Source organism: Pteropus alecto, unplaced genomic scaffold (genome assembly GCF_000325575.1).
Source record: "Pteropus alecto unplaced genomic scaffold, ASM32557v1 scaffold98, whole genome shotgun sequence".
NCBI lineage: Eukaryota > Metazoa > Chordata > Mammalia > Chiroptera > Pteropodidae > Pteropus > Pteropus alecto.
Genome location: NW_006443570.1, coordinates 19,929,995 through 19,949,076, shown reverse-complemented (window position 1 = coordinate 19,949,076; position 19,082 = coordinate 19,929,995). Strand labels below are relative to the sequence as shown.

At 44.0% G+C, this 19,082-nt stretch overlaps 1 protein-coding gene across 3 annotated transcripts in view; it reads left to right on the top strand.

Moving 5' to 3' along the window:
• Nucleotides 1-19,082, top strand: part of PHF12 (PHD finger protein 12) — a 37,593-nt gene that overhangs the window by 16,584 nt on the left and 1,927 nt on the right. For 2 of the 3 annotated variants that reach the window (XR_003043924.1, XM_006925021.3), the window contains exons 3-13: nt 2,533-2,605; nt 5,168-5,561; nt 6,872-6,992; nt 8,168-8,300; nt 10,179-10,343; nt 13,007-13,165; nt 13,769-14,564; nt 15,818-15,943; nt 16,628-16,771; nt 17,642-17,740; nt 18,583-18,665. Coding sequence is in view for 2 of the 3 variants with exons in the window: in XM_006925021.3 (XP_006925083.1) it covers nt 2,533-2,605; nt 5,168-5,561; nt 6,872-6,992; nt 8,168-8,300; nt 10,179-10,343; nt 13,007-13,165; nt 13,769-14,564; nt 15,818-15,943; nt 16,628-16,771; nt 17,642-17,740; nt 18,583-18,665 (2,293 nt within the window). In the remaining variant the exon portion in view is untranslated. The remainder of the gene's footprint in view (nt 1-2,532; nt 2,606-5,167; nt 5,562-6,871; nt 6,993-8,167; nt 8,301-10,178; nt 10,344-13,006; nt 13,166-13,768; nt 14,565-15,817; nt 15,944-16,627; nt 16,772-17,641; nt 17,741-18,582; nt 18,666-19,082) is intronic. The other variant, XM_006925022.3, reaches the window with a different exon arrangement.

Genomic DNA, 19,082 nt, shown 5'->3' with positions numbered 1-19,082 from the left:
ATGAAGCTGGAAGAAGAGGCAGAGTTCTGGCCATAGGAGTCATCCTACCTACAGTACTAAAGAGCTTGAACATTATACTGTAATAGATGGGATGATATCGAAGGGTGTTTTAATTAGGAGGCTGATATATACAGAATTGTGTTTTAAATAAATCCCTTTGCCAACAGGATTGGGAATAGATTGGGGAAAATATGAAGAGTAGCCATTCACATCTCGATAAAAGATCTAAGCCTGTACCACCTTGCTTCACCCTTCTCTGCTTTACATGTTTGGTTTAGGGTATCTTGGTACAAAGCCAGTGGGCAGATAAAAAGAAATGATGAAAAACAGAATCAGAAATGACAGCCTTTTCAGGGTTAATTTTAATATGACAGCTGCTGAAGCACAGCAGAGTCTCTAGGCCTTTACAAATTATGTGCATGCATTTCATCAATATGGTTGTGGTCTTTGCAGAATTATATTGGAGAAAACAAGGGTAGACTTTGCAGGTGACATTCACCTATGGTCCTCCAGGGCTTGAAGACCTCTCTCCACAGGCCAGTGTGTGCCTCCAGTTTTCTGCTTCCTGATAAGGATCCTTCTGGGATTCCACCAAGGCAATGGGAAAGAAAAGGAAGCAATGACTTGTGAGGGCTTGGTCGGTTATCCTGACGTGCATGCTCAGGGCTCCTGGGAAGCATGGCAAAGTAGGAGCTAGGAAAATTTGCCAACCAAGTGCTGTTTTAGAAATGGCAAAGCAGCATAGCTTTAAGCCCTGGGACTTAATGGAGAATCTTTATATATTCAGCCCTCAAGTATTTTTTTAGTATTTTTTCCATATTTTTTGAAGAAAAATTTCCTCCTTACTATTCCTAGTAGGTGACTCCAGGAACCACATGTGGGAATTTCTTAAGCGTAAGTGTAGCTTTATTCTGTATAACACTGGTTTTCAAACTTTGGCGTTGAACAGAATCACCTGGAGAGTTTGCTGAATACAGTTGCTGAGCCCTACCCCCCCAAAATTTTTGATTCAGTAGTCCTGGAGTTGAAGTCTCAGAATTTGCACTTCTAGTAAGTTTCCAGATGTTGCTAATGCTGCTGGTCTTAAGCCCACACTTTGAGAACAACTGCTGTATAGACATTATAAATGTGAACCTCCTAAGGATTTAATAGAGTCTCATATGGCTCTTGGTATAACTTTAACGGAAATCAGTGATCTGGAAAATCATTGATTTTTAAAAAAGAGGTTGCGCACACGGTAGTCACCCAGTAAGTCAATACTGAATCAAAATTAGAGTAAGGCCAGGCCTACACAGCTCTGATTTTGATTCAGTATTGACTTACTGAGTGACTACTGTGTGCACGACCTCTTTTTTATAAAGATACAAAGAAGAAAGAGATTTTATCCTTGTATTGATCCCTCTAATAGAAGAAAGAATTGTCATACAAGGGAAAGCATGAAAAGTGCCAAAAGAGAACTAAACCATGCAGCCAGGGATCTAGGATGTCTGAGTATTCAGGAAGAGCTGTGCTCAGTTATCTATTGTTGAGTAACAAACTATCCCAAAATATCATGGCTTAAAACAGACACTAATTATTATCTCTCGCAAGTCTGAGGTGGACTGGGCTCAGCTTGGTGATTTTTCTGTTCAACATGTTGTTGTATGGAACTGCAGTCATTTGGAAGCTCAACTGAGCTGGCCTGGTCCAAAATGGTTCAGTCACATAGCAGTAGTGCTGGCTATTGGCAGAAGCTGTTAATTGAAGTGTCTAAGTCTCCTCTGTGTGGCCTCTCACAGCATGACAGCAGGGCTCTGAGATGGAACATTCCAAGCATGTAAAAATGGAATCTGCAGTCTCCTAAGACCCAGCCATGGAAGTTACAACATTGTCACCCCTCGGCTACATTCTGTTGGTCAAAACCAGTCACAAGACAAGCTCAAGACAACAGAAAAGAAATGGACTGCCTCTAAATGGAAGGAGTAGCAAAGAATTTGCAATCATCTTTAATCTACCATAGTCTGATTGAAGCAGGCCTTACAGGACGAATAGGAATTTGACAGGCATGGCTTTCTAGGGGAAGAATGTTCTAAAGGAAAAAACAGCAAGCCTTCAGTTTGACTAGGGGGAAGGGCACCTGACAGAGGCTGTGTTATAGAAAGCCTTGAATAGCAGTTCAGGAACTTGAATTTACACCAACAGACTGAACAAGTGTAGAGGACCTATCAGTGCTTTTATTAGCATGGCGCAGAGTTTGGGAATGTCTCTCAGGGCTCCAAACTTGTTCTTTATATCTTTCCCTTTTAGCTCAGTGTTAACAGCTCTGGATTTGGCTTCTGTTTCTAAGATGTGAGAAGGGATGCTCACACTTTTAAGTTATTGTATATGATGCCAAGTAAGCATTTTTAATGATGAGAGAGCCCTAACAATACTTCAGGACTAGCCAAAGTAGGAATTGAGGGACATGCAGCTTTGTGTCAGACCTAGCTAGGCTTTTTCCTGCTGCTTCAAAAGGTTAGTTAACTTAGTAATGCCCTTGTCTTTTCTCCACAGTAACCCTCCACTGAGTGAAGAGATGTTGCCTCCTGGGGAGTGGATGTGTCACCGGTGCACTGTTCGTCGAAAGGTAATTTTCTGAAAGCTTTGCTGAGAATGCTGAGTATAGAGCACTGAAATTCTGGAGCTAAGATGGCCTGGCCCTGAAGGTATTTTCATCCCTTCTTGTCTCTTCCAGCCCTGGAATCACCCTCATTTTCCCCATGGTGACTGTTTGGAATCCAGTAGGGCCTAAAATCCAAACATGGGCTGCTGAAATGGGCAGAAGAGATGTGTTAATTTGCCGAGCCATGTTCATTCACTAGTGACAGGAGTAGTCTAATCTCCTTGTAGACCTCCTGATAAGTGGCCTGAATATGGCAGCTATATCCATGGCTAAAAGTAACTGAAGAAAAAGAAGGTTGCTTCTCCAGCTTGATGGAAAAAGGATTTCCCTCACCCTGAGGCAAATATGTTGCTGGTATCCAACATATATGGCCAGATGTATGGGGGGAAAGACTTTGAACCCACTTGTACCCCAGGCTGCCTAATATCTCTAGCTCCCCTTCCCTCAGCTTTGATAATTTGATACTGGCTTTGAGAACATTGTTTTCTACTTTGAGAGTTTCTGTGGGGTGTAAAAACTAAATTCTTCCTTATCAAAAAAGGAAGTAGGTGTGTTTCCACCCAGATTATGAAAGAACCAATCCTCAGATTATAGGCTGTAGATTACAGTTTTTCTGCGAATTGTAACCATCCCCCTACACTAATTATACATCAAGCAACTTTCCTTTGTTGTGACATCACTTCTATTTTCCTGTGCCTGAACATGATGTCACAATGAATGATGACTTCCTTGGTTGCAGAAACAGGATGAGATGATTCAGAGATTGTGGTTTATGTGTGTAATAGTTTTCAGCCTTTAAGAAGAAGGTAAATAGTTAGGCAGACATTATTTTTCAGTGTATGTACAAGGGTTCCTATTAAAAAGCAAGCCAAGGCCAAGCCAACCACCTAATCGCAACTGTAGTTTAATTTCTCCTAAAGTCCACAAAACAAGCTGTCCTCCGGCCTGTTCACACTCCAAGATCTCTTCCTGTGTATCAGATTAGAACAGGACCAGCTAGAGGCACCTGTCAGCCAGGAAGCCTTTCAGAAACTTGTCACTCAAAAGAATGGATGTGAAAGGATTAGAAATGGCTGAGGGAAAGCCAGGAAAAGAGGATGGAGAAGAGAAACATTATTTTAGTGCCCATCATATGCCAGGTATTTTACATATGGTATTTCATTTAATCCATATAACCATCTATGGGTGCTGATGGTTGTATCTCCATTTTAGAAAGGAAGAAGCTGAGGCTCATAAATGCAGAATAACTTTCCCAAGGACTCAAAGGAATTGACAGAGCCAAGATGTAAATGAAATTCTGTCTCACTCTAAAGCTGTATTACATCTTCACCAATTTTCTAGACACAGAGCTACTTGCTGGGGGTTATAGTATGCCTTTTTGTAACACAGTGTGGTTTTTCTGAAATGCCACTCGGACATGCTCTCAGATTTGCCTACCAGACAGAGCCAAATCTGCCTTTTCCACACCACCACCACCACCTCTTCTCCGCTTTGGCCTCCTATACTTACACTGAAGTGGATTGAAATGATACACCCTCCGAGCCTCATCAACTTCTGATGTTCAGGTCCTATTCTTAGTAGAGGCTAGATCTTCTCCCAATTCAGAGCCATGCCTTTCATATATGTGACCCTATTTATCTTCACCATATCCCTGAGAGAAGAAAAGTTTTACTAGTCCTGGTTTACAGATGAGAAAAATCCCTGTCCACTAGCCTGAGTTACACAAAATCACAGGGAATCAGTGGCAGAACTAGGATCACAGGTCTCCTGACTAGAGACCAGTGTTAAACTTTCATTTGACCATTCTGTTTGGAGTCCTAGAGGAAAATGTATTGTCAGTCATCCAGTCCTACTGAGTACACTTAATCTTTTTTCATTTTCCCACCATCCTATTCAAAGAAGTGTCACTTTCAGAGTTCTAGTTAAACCTGAAACATTTAAAGTCACCGCTCTTGGACACCATGATTGCTGAGTTGCTATCCTCCACTACCTTTTACCTTGTAGTGCGGTTACCTTCCGGGCCGGCACCCGATCTCCCTGGACAGGGAGCTCTGCTTGCCTATTTTACTTAATACCTTTGCTTTTGCAGACTTTATTTTGAGCAAAATAAAACCATTCAGAAGGTCAGGATGCTCCAAGGCAAACTACAGTAATCTTGGTTCTCACTATATTATTCTCACTGTTTTCAGTTTCACTAAGTTTATTCTTGCTAATTGTGTTAATTTTTTATCCCTTTACCCTTCTACTGTGTATTATGTAATGAGAGTAAATGATGTGTGATTTGTATAATTGTTTCTAACTTTCCGTGATTTTTGGTGAGTCCCTGCTGCAATAGTTTTGCCAGTTTAGTTCAGATGTAGTTTTGTCAACTTTAACAGATCTCTGTTCCAAGTCTCTTGGTGGATGAGTCTGGATATGTTAGAGACTTTCATAATTTTGGTTAGTCGTCTAGCAGGTCTTTGTAGCATCCATCTCTTTCTATTTTGTGGTACTTTATGTGATGGGCCCACCTGTTCATTTGCACAGAAGCGAGAGCAGAAAAAGGAGCTGGGCCATGTCAATGGACTGGTAGACAAATCCGGCAAACGGACTACATCCCCCAGCAGTGACACTGACTTGTTGGACAGATCAGCTAGCAAAACTGAACTCAAGGCCATTGCCCATGCCCGGATCCTGGAGAGGAGAGCCAGCCGGCCTGGCACGCCCACATCCAACGCCAGCACAGAAACCCCCACCTCTGAGCAGAATGACATCGATGAGGACATCATTGACGTGGACGAGGAGCCAGTGGCGGCAGAGCCAGACTATGTGCAACCCCAGCTAAGGCGGCCCTTTGAGCTGCTGATTGCTGCCGCCATGGAGCGGAACCCTACCCAATTTCAGTTGCCCAATGAACTGACTTGTACCACTGCACTACCAGGTTAGCCAAACCATCTTATCCCCTCCCCTACCCTGACCTCCCCAAAGGATTATTGTCCAGCCAAAGGACATGCTGCCTGTGGGGTCACTGTCCATGTAGCCACCGTCCCAGGTTGTTGTTCTTAGTTCTTCCTGGAGAGATCTTTGAAGGTTTTAGCTTTTATAGTGCTTATTTAATTTTCTATTTTCCGCCATTCCCAGTATCACTTTTTTTTTTTTTTTTTACAAAATAGGTAATACATTCACGAGGTTCAAATATCAAAAAATATTAAATCTTATAATAAAAAATTTCTTTCCCACCCCTGTCTATTTGTCTAGTTTCCACCTTTCTACCCCTCACAGATAACCACTGTTTGATTCTCATGTATCTCCTTCTAGAATTTCTTTGTGCATATATATACAAATACAGATATATGCTCGTTATTTCCCCCTTCAATAGTGTACTTGATATACTGTTCTACATCTTACTTTTTTCACTTCACAATATGCTCTAGTGATCTTTCCATATTAATATAGACATTCTTCCATTTTTCTTAATAGTTGCATAATGATCCATTATATAGATGTGCCTTAATTTAATTTCCTGTTAATGTTTAATTTCCTGTTAACATGAGTTTTTCGTAATCTTTTGTTTCTATAGATAGTGCTTCAGCATAATTTCGTAAATGCATCATTGTATACATGTGAGTGTATATCTTTAGGATAAATTTCTGATATTAAAATTGCTAGGTCAAAACTACGTATTTATAGTTTTTATAGATATTACCAAATTACCATTCTTTTTTTTTTTTTTTTTAATCAAGTCATGGCTTCTACTTGATACCATGAAGCTTCCAGATCTTATTTTCTTCCAGAGAAAGTGAAATTGGCAGGTTTAAGAAACCTACTGGTCTGTAGGATGCATACAGAATTAGCTTTTATGCTTTCTATTAAAATGCAGTGAACCTGTAGTCTTTTTCTAAGCCACTCCCACAGAATAGCCTTTTTGACCATTTGACATTTATATTCCTTAGATGCCAGTATCTACCTTAGGCTTCTGACCACTTTACGTTTGCAAAACATTTAGATGTGTTTCTTCACAGAACAAGTGACTTCTGATCATGGCTGTTCTGACTTATATCTTAGTCTCCCTTCTAATTCTTTTTCTCACTTGAAATCATCCCTATGGGCTTCAGAAAGAGATCCATATCTAGGCCATAGCACATGCTTGTACTGAGATCTTTTCCTTTCACTTAATATTGTTTCCATATCCCAGGGTAGGAACTCTGTGCCCAGAGAAGGTTTACTACCATCAATCAATTTCTCTTCTAGGTTCTAGCAAAAGGAGAAGAAAGGAGGAAACCACGGGGAAAAACGTTAAGAAGACACAGCATGAGTTAGATCACAATGGCCTCGTTCCCTTACCAGTCAAAGTCTGCTTCACGTGTAATAGGTACTTATGTATTAAGGGGCTCTTCCTCATATTCAGCAAATGATGTTTTTTTCTTTCTTTCGTCACCTCTTCTAAACCATATATGTTAAATGTGGATAACCCCTATTCTGGTGGTATGAGAGCAGAGACTGAGTGACTAATTGACCAGAACCTTGAATGTCTTAAATGATCCCTGAAGAATCTTGGTACTAAAGTACTGTAAACTATGTACAGAGGCTAGAATGAGAGGAGTTGTATATAAACTGAAGCATGAGATATTTAGACTAAGTAGCAGGAAGAACTCTGGCCAGCACAGACATAAGTCCTTTGAAACAGCAAATAATTTTTAAGTTAAAATAGTATAGTTATCTGTGGTAGCTAGTATGTATCACACTGGATGACTTACAAAAGTCTCTAGTTTGCCCCAGTTGTAGTGTCCCTGGAACATTGATTTCCTTCAAATAGGATCTCCTCAGTGACAGAAACCAGATGCTTCAATTACTGAAGATGGACTTGTTGCTTGGATGTGTTAGAAGGGGAAAAAGTTATGAAAAAGAAATGTTCCACAGCAAAAGCTATAGAGAACCTAGAGAGTAGAGCAGGAGAACTGAGTCAGGCCCAAACTGTGGCTCCAGTGCATCTTGAGGACTCAAGGAACATATCATAGTGACAAATAGTAATTCTCATTTGCTTAAGCTCCCTCCCTTGAACTATGCTTGCATGAGTACATTGCAAAATCATTTTCCTAGTGCAACTTTCTTTAGTTGTCACTTTTTCTGAATGCTTCATACTGAAGAAAAATTTCTTGCTGTAGTAGAATACCAGAAAGGTTGCTAGTAATTTTTTTTTAAATGAGGTAGTTGCTTTCTTTTAAGGAGTAGAAAGATCAGTAGAGTTGGCTGTCTTTCTCCAGTGGGAACTGAGCATTGATCATTCATACTCTAACAGCCACTTTAGCTATACTCCAAGTAAACAGTCCCTTCCTTACAAGACACAGTCCTCTTAGAAGACAGAATAATGGAGAGCCTGGTGGTGGCCCCAACTTCATCCATCTTCCTAATCGTGAATGTAACTGAATCACTGGAGGAAGATGTGATAAAAGGTTAGGATTAAGGGGGAGAGGCTGTTCCACAGTGCAGAGTTGGTTTGAAGTCTCCCATCTTGGCACAGTAATGGCTTACATCTCTTTTTTGCAGGAGTTGCCGTGTGGCCCCTCTCATCCAGTGTGACTATTGCCCCCTTCTGTTCCACATGGACTGCCTCGAGCCACCACTCACTGCCATGCCCCTGGGCAGATGGATGTGTCCAAATCACATCGAACATGTGGTGGTAAGCACAGCAGTGTCCCTTCAGTTCTCTACAGGGACAGCTGGGGCATGGACTGATTCAGTAGAAAGCATAATAAGGTCAGCTTTATACCCGAGTTCGCTATAATCTCTCAGATGTGCGTTTCTGCAGACCATCCTACTCAATTATAGTTATTTCGACATGCCTCACCTATGCATTTTGCTTTTTCTTACAATGCCTTGCTTTAGCTGTACAGGCAGACTTAACCCTCTAACACTTGGTTGTTTGTGAATAATTTCTTCCACAGTGAATTAAGCAGTTGATGTTACAGCCCTAAATGGGGGTGTATTAGATCCAACCTTATGGAAATAAATGCTCTCATGGTAGTTGCTTCCATATTTTCCTGCCTTTTATTTTTAGAGGGGACAAACTAAGAAAATTCTAAAATATTTTATTCTTGTGTATCAGGAATTAGCACTAGCAATTAACTGTCCAGTAACTTCAGAGAATTGACATGAATATAATGGTTTTCAGACAGTCAGCCATTTACTGAACACATAATCTGTCCTAGCACCAAATAAGGTTCTTCACCTTCTCTTACTTGACTTATTTACAACCACCTTGTCATGACGCATAATAGATATTGAATAATAACTTATTTAATGAATGGTGTGAGGGCATTGTCTCCCAGGAATCTTTGGTACATTTTTCAGACTGTTTCCCAGGGTTAGAAACAAAACTACAGTTCGCTGTCTCCAAAGGAGGTTTAAGATATTTCCTTATAGGCACTTAGAATAGTCACTCACAAGATTGAATGGGAGAGGGCTTCAGGGGGAGCAGCTCCCTCATAAGAGTAGCCTTTCCAAATTAAAAAGGTTATTGCTTAAAACATCGTCTGTCAAATGGTGATAACCATGGAATGAGTCTTGGCCCTCAGTATGACAGTGTGCTCCCCACCTCGTACTGAGAGAACCTCAATTACAGATAGAGTTGTACACATGGAAGAAAGAGTTGCTTTGCCCTCCTGATTTGACTAATGCTGCTCAGAAAAGTTTATCTAGGAGGAGCCTTTTCTCTGAGGCTCAATGTGAGTATGTCATTTTGCCTTCTGCTAAACCAGAAAAAAGAACCCTGAGCCGTCTGCCCAAATACTAATCTTAAAGAGCACTTTTCCAGCAAATGAGAAATTATTAATTGGGTAATATTTATTAGCTACTCATGGGGTTTTCCTCATTCACTAATTAGGCAGCTGTCACAGATATTTTCTTTCGAATTAAAGTAGTGACCAGATATAGAAGAGAAAATGTGGCATCGTTTCTATATGCTGCTCTGCAAACTTTTCTTTCTCCATTTGGCCTCTGAAAGCAGTCCAAGGTTTTCTGCCTCTTATAGAACAAGACTGTGATACCTAGATGGATTTACTAATGTTCCCTAGTACCGTAGAGGAGGAATGGGGCAGGACACACAGGATTCTGGTGCTGATTCCAGCTGCCAGCCAGACTCCTATATAGGAAACAGTCGTACTTCCTGTGGGAGCGTCTCTTGCTAGGAATGGAGTCTAGATCTCTTTAGGACCAAGGCCTACATCTCTTCGGAAACCTGTGCTGTTGGGGTACTCTGACAAAGGGTGGTCTGAGCTGGACAGGAGACTGTCAGAGGCTGAATTTGGAAGGGTACATTTTGACTAATTCCCTATTTCCTGTCCCCCTCAAGCCTCTCTAGGAAGTAGGAACATAACAGGTTTCCCTTGCTGAACTGGGCAAGGGCTAGGGGAGAAAGTCTTATGCATATTCTCAGCCCTCTGACAGGAGTGTTGACATACCAACTCCTGACAGAAGGAACCCATTTGGTCCATTTAACCATTTGGTAGGGGGATGCCTTTTGAGGTTCACCACAGGAGTGTATCTACTTTGTCCCTAGCTGAACCAGAAGAATATGACACTGAGTAATCGGTGCCAGGTGTTTGACCGCTTCCAGGACACCATTTCACAGCACGTTGTCAAAGTGGACTTCTTGAACCGAATCCACAAGAAGCACCCTCCTAACCGCCGTGTGCTCCAGTCGGTCAAAAGAAGAAGCTTGAAGGTGAGTCACAACCTAGCGCCGACTGGATGGTCTTCTCTGATTGCCTTCATGGAAATGACAGGGTCCTGGGTGTCTCAGCAAGTAATGAATATGACTGTGTTTTAATACTTAGAGGTAGGTGGTAAGGATTATGAAGGCCAAACCCTAAAGGAAGGCTTCAAACTTCAGGTCTCTAGTTTTTCTGAGAATAAATGCCTTTTAGACCCTCTTACCAAATTTAGATGTGCTCTGCTGTTACTGCCCCCCTCACCTGGCACTCATGCCTCTGTTCCTGTTAGATGGCCCCTTTCCCAGAGCTGTCTGGTTGAGGGGAAAGTGGCAGTAATTAAGCAAAGGGCAATGTGGAAAGTAAGAAACTGTCTCAGCTGAGGAACTTAAGGGGAAAATGTCTAAAAAAGAGTTAAATCTATTTTCCTAGGCTGCTGTTAATATATCACCAATACTCCAAATTGTGGTATTGCTATAGTAATACCTAACATTTGTAATGTACTTGACAGTTGCTAGTGTGTCCACAAAGATTGACAGAAAAATTTTCCTTATTGAAAATAATTTGGTGGTATGGAGGCTATTTCTTATAAACCATTCAATCCCCTCATTTATTTAACTTAGCCCAACACTGTATACCCATATATAAACTGGATTTTTCTCTTTTGAAATAATCCCACAAACTACCTTATGTGCCAGTAGAAACTAGCAATTCTCAAATATGGCCACTTGGTGGCAACCACACTTTAAAATCACACCACTCCCATCACTTCCAGTGGGTGTTAGCGCCAGCAAGATGTTAACTGTTTGAAAATTGGGTCACAGACTCTTAACTGTGTAAATATTTATACTTCAATGGAAACACCAATTTTCCAAGATTAAGGTGTTTTCAGTTGAGGTTAGGGTATATTAGAGGTGATGTGCCTCATTCCTTAGTTAAACAGACCTAAAAGATATCTAGACTGTGTAATTCACCCTGTAGATTTGGAAGAGAGCCTGTCTGCTGAAGTGAACAGGCCAGAAAGCCTTGATAAAATCCTGTCATTTTATGATGCTCCCTCTCATTTTTAAATGTTTTCCTGTTATTGAGAAAAATTCAAGGGCACGAGTCACCTGAAAAGCATTTTGTACTTGGACAATTTGAAAGTGAAATGAGGACTGTGGTACCACAAGACAGTAGTAGAGAACTGCTCCAGTTTTGTCTTGGAATGTTGACCTTTGTCTTTGACGTATAGCAGTGCAGGCAAAATAAGCTAAGAACTTTACATGTTTCTTGGGGATTCCTCTTCCCCTTACCCCTTCACTCTTCCCTAGGGGGCAACCTTAGATTAGCCTGCCACTCCATTTCTCCCCTCCCAGTTTTCATGGAACCAGATAAGCTCATGGTACCAGCCACCACTGTTAATGGTGATGACTCTTAATTCCATATTCCTTGCCTTTCTCCTTATATCCAGATCCATATCTGCCTGCCCATCCCACAAACACCTCAGTCTCAACCTGCCCGAGACCAAAAGTCTTCTGCCTCCAAATCTGCTCTTCCTCTTGTATTTCCTGTTTCAGCGAATGACAGCGATCTCTACCCAATCCCTCAAGCCAAAATTCTGGGAAACATTTTCAGCTCTTCTTCTCTTATCCTCCCTAAGGATTTGGTCACCAAATCTGTTGGTTCTCCAAATATTTTCCAAATCTATCAGGTGCTTTCATATCTCTGCCTTATGTGCTACTCTCCTACCCTGTTTTCCCTTGGTCTCCCTGGAAGATTCTTCTCAACTTCTAAGTCTCAGCTCAAATACTGCCTTCCTGTAAAATCTCTCCTAATCCCAGGCTCCTGTCCCCTAGCTAGAAAGCAGCACTCTTATCTGTGGTGTTTTTTATAGCTCCTTAGACATGCCTTTATTCTAGGATCCATTACATTGTATTGTAATGTTTCTCTGTTTATCTCCCCTACTAGACTGTGAGCTCCTTGAGGGCAGGGTTTAAATTTTTTCATCTTTGGATCTCTAGGACTTGGCACAGTGCCCAGACTCAAGAGGTGGTCAATAAATGTTGGTCGAATGTATGAATGATTCTTTGCTTGTGTGGCTCTTTCATTTTTACATGGTGTGTTTCAGAGTGTGTCTTCTGTCTTTGTGCAACAAAGAGGTCTTCAGTTGTTTCATGAATCATGAATGAATGGTTGAAGAAAACTGACATCGAGTGAGTGCTTATCATGAGCCAGGCCTCATGCTGAGCATTTCTGTCATGAATGTGACCTCATTTAACTTTTTGTCTCTCAGATATTGTCTCATTCACCTCCCAAACTTGACCCTGAGTAATAAGAGCCTAGGGTACCACTCTAAAGCCCTGTTCAGTGTCAGTCTTCTATTTTTCAGGCCAAAGCAAAAGGTAGTATGCAGTGGTTTCTGGATTCTTCAGGCCTTAGAACTTAATGAAGAAAAGTGGGGTGTATGCCTGCTGTTTCCAGTTCTGTGCCTTCTTAGGCTACTGTGTATATGTGTCAAGAGTCAAAGAGATGGTGGCACAGAGGAGTTGAAGCCTCCTGAGTCTCCTTGTCCCCAGAATGAATGATGGTCCTTTGGGCATCAGCACCACGGACAGAAGACCGTGGCTAGAGTAGAATCAACTGGAAATGTTGGCACTATCTGCCTCTCCTTCCACCTTCTGTCTATCCTAAACAGGTTCCCGATGCTATAAAATCTCAGTACCAGTTTCCACCCCCACTCATTGCACCCGCGGCCATTCGGGATGGGGAGCTGATCTGCAATGGGATCCCTGAGGAATCACAGATGCACCTTTTGAACTCTGAGCACTTAGCCACCCAGGCAGAGCAGCAAGAGGTGAGTGAAGACAGGGCTGGGATTCCAAATCTAATCTTCTATTATCTCACTGCAGCTATTGGAAATAGCTGTCATTCCTGTCCCGCCTTCTGCAACCCCACCTGCCCCCACCTTCACCCTCCAATAGTTGAATATTTCAGGGAGAACCTCTGGATCAGATCCTGAGGCAAGTAAGAGAACTACAGAGTCAACTAGTCTGCCTTCTCTCCATCAGTTCCCCAATGCTCTGTGAGACAGGCAAAAGTGTCTTATAGAAACTGCTTGGTAGACCCATAGAAAGACTAGGTGATAGCGCTGGACACACAGCAGGTGCTTAGGGTACTTGCTGAATATTAGTCACAAGGTGAGCCGTAGGGACAGAGCCAGAATGAGAATCCCAAGCTCTGCTAACCAGGGCATTGTCTGCTGAGTGTACCAACGAGTCTTGCTTGGGAATGGAAGTAGAATCCTGTCAAGAGTCAAGCACACCCTCTTTGGGCATTCACGATGGGACCCTGGAAACAGTGTTTATCAACTCTGCTGTAGCCCTGGCTACTGTGGCAGGAAGGACCAGCGCCTCCCAGGCCTCTTACCCTCCTCTCCTCTCCTCTCCTTCCATTGCAGTGGCTCTGTAGTGTTGTTGCGCTCCAGTGCAGCATATTGAAACATTTATCTGCTAAGCAGATGCCTTCGCATTGGGACTCTGAACAGACAGAGAAGGCTGATATTAAGCCTGTTATTGTGACTGACAGCTCAATCACCACCTCCCTGCAAACAGCTGACAAGGCACCTACTCCTTCCCACTATCCCTTGTCCTGCCCCTCAGGGATTAGCACCCAGAATTCCCTGAGCTGCTCTCCACCCCACCAACTCCCAGCCCTAGAGGACATCAGCTGCAGTTCTTGTGCGGAAAAATCCAAGAAAGCCCCCTGTGGGACTGCCAACGGGCCAGTGAACACAGAGGTGAAAGTCAATGGCCCACACCTCTACAGCAGCCCCACTGATTCCACGGACCCCCGGCGACTTCCAGGCGCCAACACCCCCCTACCGGGCCTCTCACACCGGCAAGGCTGGCCCCGGCCCCTCACGCCACCAGCAGCTGGGGGGCTTCAGAACCACACCGTCGGCATCATTGTGAAGACAGAGAATGCCACTGGCCCCAGCTCTTGCCCCCAGAGGAATTTGGTTCCTGTCCCAAGCCTGCCCCCTTCCATTCCCAGCTCTTGTGCCAGCATCGAGAACACCAGCACTTTGCAAAGAAAGACTGTCCAATCACAGATAGGACCTCCGTTGACAGATTCAAGGCCACTGGGCTCACCCCCAAATGCCACCCGGGTGCTCACTCCCCCCCAAGCAGCAGGAGACGGTATCTTGGCCACAGGAGCCAACCAACGATTCTGCTCACCAGCGCCATCATCAGGTAAGTGCTGCCCAGCCCAAGGGTGAGTCAAAGTAATTCTGTATTCTTGGCAAAAAAGACTTAAGCTTCAAACAACAAAAAAAAAAAAACCACACTTATATCTGAATATTTCAGAGGACTTTGATCCTCTGTATTTTTTGCCTTCTCCCCATTTCTGCAATAGAAGAGAAAGCACATGTTAACTTGTCCCCATTTTATAGGTATGACTGCTTAGGCTCTGAAAGCTTACATAATTTCGTTAAGGTGATCTACCAAGTCAGTGGCAGGATTGAAACTACAGCTTGGGTCTCCCGACTCTACCCTCCACATCTTCTAGGCCTAGTCTTTTACCTGTTCCATCGCTCTAGAGAAGACAGCATGTGCTCTGGAACCACCAGTCAGCCTGAGGTTCTGGGTGATGGCTTCACTGTTTTCATGAGCCACACCAGAGAATAGATAGATCCACACTTGATTCAGATTCACAGAGCCAGGGCATTTCCATGTCTGCGAAAGAAGGGTAGAAAGCAGCACTGCCTCCAGAGTAGCTGCAGAGTCAGATGCCCAGAGAGGTGGTTCTGATCCAAAAGCTTGCCGTTGGGCCACATTCCAAAAGGCAATCCCTTATGTCCATACTTGGCCTAGTGTGGACCTGCTCTCTCAGCTATCTCCAGTCAGCACTCAGGACCTTGTGGTTGCTGACCTGGGCATCTGAACTGGGTCGGATGCTAGAATCCCCTGTGGTCTCCTGTGTGAACTGAAGCTCTCCTCACTAGTCAACTGGGAGTCTTGGTAACCAGGTGACTGTGACTTCTCTGCATGAGAGGCCCCTGGTCTTAAGATGGTCCCTCTTCTCAGGCTTTTTTCCTGTCTTTGTTTCTTTTTTAATACCAACCTGGAAAGATTTTGCACCCTGTGAGTCAAACTTCAGTGGGCAGGAATTATAGGGGCAGGCACCACTTATGTGAATGAGTAGAGGCAGCAGGGAAGTAGTCATGGCCCAGAGAATGAAGATACCTCACCTCGTTCCCCAGAGCAGTGAATGTCACTGGTTCTCAGTGCTCTGGAGACTCCTGCGTGCCCGGGTGCGTTGTCGTTCCATCTCCCCTTCCTCACCACACGTTTTTAGCTCTAGGAGTTCCAGAGCCTATGGGGTGAGAATCAAGAAGGGAACATCACCTTGGGTCCGAAATCCAGACCTGTCTCAGCAGTGGGGGATTGGACCGGTGGGTTTCCCTCAGGCGACGTAAGTAACAGTCTTCCTGCTCCGTCCCCAGATGGCAAGGTCAGCCCCGGCACGTTATCCATAGGAAGCGCTTTAACCGTACCCTCTTTCCCAGCCAACTCTACTGCCATGGTGGACCTCACCAACTCACTTCGAGCATTTATGGATGTCAATGGAGGTGAGTGAGCGAGCTGCTGCTCTACCACCAGCTGCTATGGTGAAAATGCTGTTCCTATGCAGCATTCAGCTCATTTTTAAAAGGGACAGAAGGGATGCCTGATCTCAGGGCTAGGGAGATGGGTAGGGGAGTGGGGTAGGAAAATAAAAGTCCCTTCGCCTTTGTCTGCCTTATGCATGTACACAAACAAAGATGGAGGGAGAGAGTAGGTCCAAGATAACCAATGAGAAGAAAATCACTTTAGACAGATCACCTGGACTTGCAGAACAAAACCAGGAGGAGTCTCCCTCCAAAGTCAAGGAGAACCAGGGCAGATCTTGATCTCTGTGAACAGAGGGTGGGTAGAAATCCAAGCCCCGATACTAGACATTCAGGCCCTCCCCCACACAGAAGGAAGTAGTTTATCTTGCCCTCCTTTCTAGGACCACTTTACCTACAGTCCAGCTACCCAATTCAACTGCAGGAGGCATGTGCAGAGGCTGCATTGGGGCATGTTTCTCACTGCAAATAGCTAATGAGATACCCAGCTCCAGATCCTTATACCACTTTGTAGTTTGTGGTGTTTGAGAAAAAGGACTTGGCTGGATTTTTAAAATGCTGAACCATTCGCTCTATGACCTTCACCTACTTCCATATTCCATTACCTCCTCAGCTGCTTTTTAAATCTTTCTTTTTGGTTAATAGAAATCGAGATAAATATGCTGGACGAGAAGCTGATCAAGTTTCTGGCCTTGCAGAGAATACATCAGCTTTTCCCCTCCCGGGTCCAAACTTCACCGGGCAGTGTCGGGGCACATCCGCTGGCTTCTGGAGGGCACCACACAGAAGGTGCGCGTGCACACCTGCCACCACACTGCACCGTCAGATCTCCCCTCGGTGTGAATGGCCATCTACCCTCCATGGAGAATCTCAACTTTCAATATCTCAGTCTTCCATGTGTGCCTTTAATGGGCTTAATAAAGTACCATGGTTTCTTTCCTCAGAAAACAAAAACAAAATGGTATCCACAGCTTTCAGCTCAGACTCAGTGAAGTCTGCTATAACTTTCTTTCATACACATCCACTTTAAGCCGCAGAAACAGCCATGAGCGCCTTTGGGTATATGTGGTGTGCTTTCTGCTCAGTTGCTTTCAAATATTCAAGTTAGACGCATTTCCAAAAGGTGAGAAATAGAATAACAGTTGGGCCAGCCTACTGGAAATTCTTCCCAAGAGGTTAACTCTTCTTAGGATGTCCCTTTGAGCATTAGCAGTAAAGAATGTGGTTCCCAGACCAGTAGCATCAGCATCAGAGAACTTGTTAGAAATGCAGAGCTCGGGCCCCACAGACCTACAGGATCAGAGTCTGCATTTTAACAAGATTTCTAGGTAATTCATGTGCACTTTAAAGTTTAAGAAACTGGTCTGTGCCTTCTTTTTTGTATGGCCTCCCTATAGTATCATCTGGTATATCCCTAACAAACAAGCAGCCCAGAAGCTTAAGGCACTGTCATCCTTGAATTCTATGACTGTCATCTAAGCTGGTCCCTCCCCGTGTTGGAAATGCTGTGGGTGGGAAGAGAGAGCCTCACCCTGAAGCCCAGTGTCAGATGTGAGTTGGAAAAGACTTCCTCATCCAGTGGGATTATTTTCTTCAGACCATGAGCCACAGGTCTGGGTTCTGAGTTTCTGAATTATCCTTTCCTTGTTTGTCTTGTAGTGCAAAGAAAGGAAGTACAGGCCCGAGCTGTGTTCTACCCTCTCTTAGGGTTGGGAGGAGCTGTGAACATGTGTTATCGAACCCTCTACATTGGGACAGGTGAGCCAGCTGGGAGAGGTACTGAGTCTGTTCAACCCTAAAGACTGAAATCCTTACCTTCAGAGGCTAGAAAGGGGTGAAGGAAGCCCTCTCCAGGGCTGCTTGGTTTAACCCAGCAGATGTCCCAACCAGAGGGACTAAGAAAGGAGACTGTCAGCTGCTTGTCTTCCCTTTTGCTTTGTGCCCAGTGTGGCATCAGGAAGGGCGAAAGTCAACTCTGACTGCTGCTCAGTAAGGCATTTTAAACACTGTAGGAAATACCCAAGGAGAGAGCAAATGCTTTGTCTCTGGAGGCCTTTGAAAAAGTGATGGGACTCACACATACCTGACCTTTGTTAGCCCTTTATCTTGTACCGGATGGACAGATTAGCCCTTAGCCTAGACATTTCACTTTCTTTCAGATGATATGATTTATAGATCTTGCACCCCATGTTGTGCTCTCATGGAAATATCCCGTTCTCTTCAGTAACTTACTATTCCTCTCCGGGCAGCAGCCACATGTTTTAAAGGATCAGCTGGCAGGACAGCTGTTCTTTAGCGGGAGATTGAGAAAGACATCAGCTTTACTTGAAAAATACAAGGAGGCCTTTTGAGCCAAGCTTCTCTTGCTCGGGCCTGCTTCCACTTCTGGAAGTGTACTTTTCCTTCTAATAAAACTTTTCTACTGTTAAAAAAGAAAAGAAAGAAAAATACAAGGAGAGGGCCCTGAGCCTACCTGCCCCTGGAGATCTCTCCTAATGTCTGCCCAGAAGCTAATACCCTGCCCCCTCACGTCCCCCACACACACACCTTACAATCTGTTCTCTGCTTGCCTTTTCCTCTACTCCTGCCACTTCTTGAAGGAGCTGACATGGACGTGTGCCTTACAAACTATGGTCACTGTAACTACGTGTCCGGGAAACATGCCTGCATATTCTATGATGAGGTAAGGAGTAAGGATGGGGTGAGAAGGAGCTCTCCCAATCTGAGGCTTCTCCCAGGCACTGGGTTTTTGTTCAGCAGCTCCAGGATGAGGGAAGGAGATAACAGGTCCTCTGCTTTGCTTCTCTCCCTGTCATCCTGGGAGAAGTGTGTTGGGGTGAAAAGGGCATTCTACCATGATTCCCTGCTCCCTAAGAACAGGGCTACCATTTCCTTGAGATGGATCACGGGCTCAGCAGGGCAAGCCCACTCTAAAGCAGGGAAGGAGACCAGCATAGAAAGAAGCTAAGCTCTCTGGGTGCGGCCTTGAGTTCCATCTTCTCATGTGCCAGTGATTTCAACAGGAGCCAGTGCTGAGGAGGCAGAGTAAAGGAGCGGTGGGAGAGCAGGGGTGGGGGCTCTAGGAAGGAAGGCTTCCCTG